At 57.2% G+C, this 2,789-nt stretch overlaps 1 protein-coding gene across 1 annotated transcript in view; it reads left to right on the forward strand.

The window, feature by feature from the left end:
* Positions 1-474: 474 nt before the first annotated feature.
* Positions 475-2,789, forward strand: part of LOC104512670 (DNA replication licensing factor MCM3-like) — a gene marked incomplete at its 5' end in the record, with an annotated part of 4,043 nt that continues 1,728 nt past the window's right edge. Inside the window, 5 exons of the mRNA XM_010155769.1 lie at positions 475-649; positions 833-959; positions 1,295-1,445; positions 1,606-1,746; positions 1,941-2,044. Of these exons, the coding sequence (XP_010154071.1) occupies positions 475-649; positions 833-959; positions 1,295-1,445; positions 1,606-1,746; positions 1,941-2,044 (698 nt within the window). The remainder of the gene's footprint in view (positions 650-832; positions 960-1,294; positions 1,446-1,605; positions 1,747-1,940; positions 2,045-2,789) is intronic.

Below are 2,789 nucleotides of genomic sequence, written 5' to 3' on the forward strand. Positions count from 1 at the left end.
TTTCCTGACTGAACCCAGCACCTGGAGGCAGCTGGTAAAACCTAAAAGATCCCCCCAGAACCAGTGGCTTGGTTCTTCCTGGGACTGGGACCCATGGGGCAGTGAGACCTGGTTTGGTCTCTTGCTCCTCACGGCTCTCGTGGAGGAGGGGGGCTTGTGAGGTTTCTCACCCCAGCTCGGTTCTGCTGTCTCAGGGCAGCCCAGCAGACTGTCATCCTGGTGATGAGCCTCCGTCTTGGTGTCTGGTCTGGAATTCCAAAATACAGGTGTCTTCTTTTCAAATGAGAGCTACTCCCATCTTCCACGATGGGGAAAAGAGGCCTTACTGCTGCAGATGGCTGGGTTTCGTGTGATGGCCAGCTGCCTGGACATCCATCCTTTAAGGCCTGGCCTGAGGAGGTCCTCTCAGCCTCCTTGGCAGCCAAGGCTGGCCTGTGAGGGTGTCCTGTAACCCCTTGTGTCCTCCTCTTGCAGTATGACCAGTACAAGACACCCATGGACAACATCGGGCTGCAGGACTCCTTGCTCTCCCGCTTTGACCTGCTCTTCATCATGCTGGACCAGATGGATGCCGAGCAGGACAGGGAGATCTCGGACCACGTCCTGCGGATGCACCGCTACCGCAACCCCAACGAACAGGATGGGGATGGTGAGTCACTTGTAACTACAGCCTCCTTGCTGCTCGGTCCTGTCCTTCCTCAGCAGGTTGTCACCCCTTGGTGGCAGCTCTTTGGGTTCAGCATCCCTGTCTTTGTTGAGGACTGCTTTTGGTGGCTTTTGGAAGTTGCTCCGGAGGCTAAAAGCCTGTTCTCTGTGACCCTCCCCTCTCCAGCCATGCCCCTCGGCAGTGCTGTGGAGATCCTGGCTACGGAGGACCCTGACTTTATGCAGGAGGAGGAACAGGAGCTCCAGGTGTATGAGAAACATGATGACCTCCTGCACGGGCCTAACCGCCGCAAGTGAGTCCTTCATCCCATGTCCCCTGGAGCTTGTTGGGGGAGGGTTTCAGCACTGTGAGGTGAAGGGATTGGATTGAGTATCCAGGCAGTGGCTGATGGCTGGTGCCAGCGATGCTCCAGGTGGTCTGTGGCGAGGTACGTGGGCAGAACACCAAAGGGAGCCCTGCTCTGGTCTTGATATCCCATGCCAGGCAGGTGGGAAACGTCTCCTGGAGCTGAATTCCCCACATACCTGGATGCCCACAAAGGGTTAAAAAGTGGGAAGCCCACTTCTGCAAGCACATTTTGCCCATCCTCCACCTTGGAGGACACAGGTGTGGGTTTGTTTCTCTCAGGGAGAAGATCGTCAGCATGGAGTTCATGAGGAAGTACCTCCACGTAGCCAAGATGATTAAGCCCGTCTTGACGCAGGAGTCGGCGAGCTACATAGCGGAGGAGTACTCCCGCCTGCGCAGCCAGAGCCAGATGAACTCAGACATCGCCAGGGTGAGCCCCGCGAGCAGTTCCCTCTCTGACCAGGAGGAGGGAAACTGAGGCACAGGCTCCCCTCTCCTTGTAAGGGTGCTGTCCATCCCAGATGTGACACCTCTTAGTGAGGATGCTGTCGTGAAGGTTGGCCTCAGAGACACCTCTCTGTCCCTCCCAGACCTCCCCTGTCACCGCCCGTACCCTGGAGACCCTGATCCGCCTCTCCACGGCCCACGCCAAGGCCAGGATGAACAAGACTGTTGATCTGCAGGATGCTGAGGTGGCTTTGGAGCTGGTGCAGTTCGCCTACTTCAAAAAGGTGAGGTGAAGGTGTCCCTCGGCGCTCACGGGGTCCTGAAGTCATTGAAAGGGGTGGGCTGCTGGTGGGGTCCTTTCCCGGTTATGGTGTGGGGATGGGGCAGTGAGTGGGATTCTGGGTCCCTCAGGGTTGGCCCCTGAAAAAGCATCTTGAGTGGAAAAGGGGGCTGAGCCCACCCTGCTCTTGCCACACAGGTGCTGGAGAAGGAGAAGAAGCGCAGAAAGCAGGCGGAGGATGACTCGGAGACCGAGGAGGAGCAGGATGAGTCGCAGCCCAAGGAGGAGAGCAGCATGAGGAGGTAGGAGCCAGAGCAAGGGAGGAGGAGCACGGGGCACCAGCCTCTTCCGAGGTTGCGGCAGGCAGTACTGGCTTTGGGGAAATACTCTACGGTTTCCTTAACCTAGTGGATCATCCCTTCCCCCCCAGTTTGTAATCTGAGGACACCTTTATTTGTTGGATAAGGAATTGGCTGGATGGCCATGTCCAGAAGAGTTGCAGCCAGTGGCTGGATCTCCGAAGGGAGATGAGTCACGAGTGGTGTCCTTGGGGAGCTGCAGTGGCAGGATACAGGTTAATACCTTCCTCAACGACATGGACAGCGGGATTGAGTCCACCCTCAGCAGGTTTGCAGGTAACATCAAGCTGAGAGGTGTGGCTGATATGCTTTAGGGAAGGGATGCCATCCAGGGGGACCTGGACAAGTTTGAAGGGCAGGCCCGTGGAGTTCAAGGCCAAGTGCAAGGTCCTGCACATAGGTTGAGGCAATCTCCGGTATCAGCATGGGCTAAGGAATGAGTGGATCGAGAGAAGCTTGGTGGAGGATTGGAGGATACTGGTGGATGAAAAACTGGATGTGAGCAGCAATGTGCACTTGTGGCCGAGATATCCAGCTGTATCCAGAGAAGCGTGGCCAGCAGGGCAAGGGAGGGGATTCTCCCCCTCTGCTCCGCGCTGGGGAGAACCCCCGCTGCAGTTCTGTGTCCAGCTCTGGGACCCCCAACAGCAGAAGGACACGGCACCGGTGGAGTGACTCCAGAGGAAGG

Source organism: Eurypyga helias, unplaced genomic scaffold, assembly GCF_000690775.1.
Source record: "Eurypyga helias isolate BGI_N326 unplaced genomic scaffold, ASM69077v1 scaffold14270, whole genome shotgun sequence".
Classification (NCBI taxonomy): Eukaryota; Metazoa; Chordata; class Aves; order Eurypygiformes; family Eurypygidae; genus Eurypyga; species Eurypyga helias.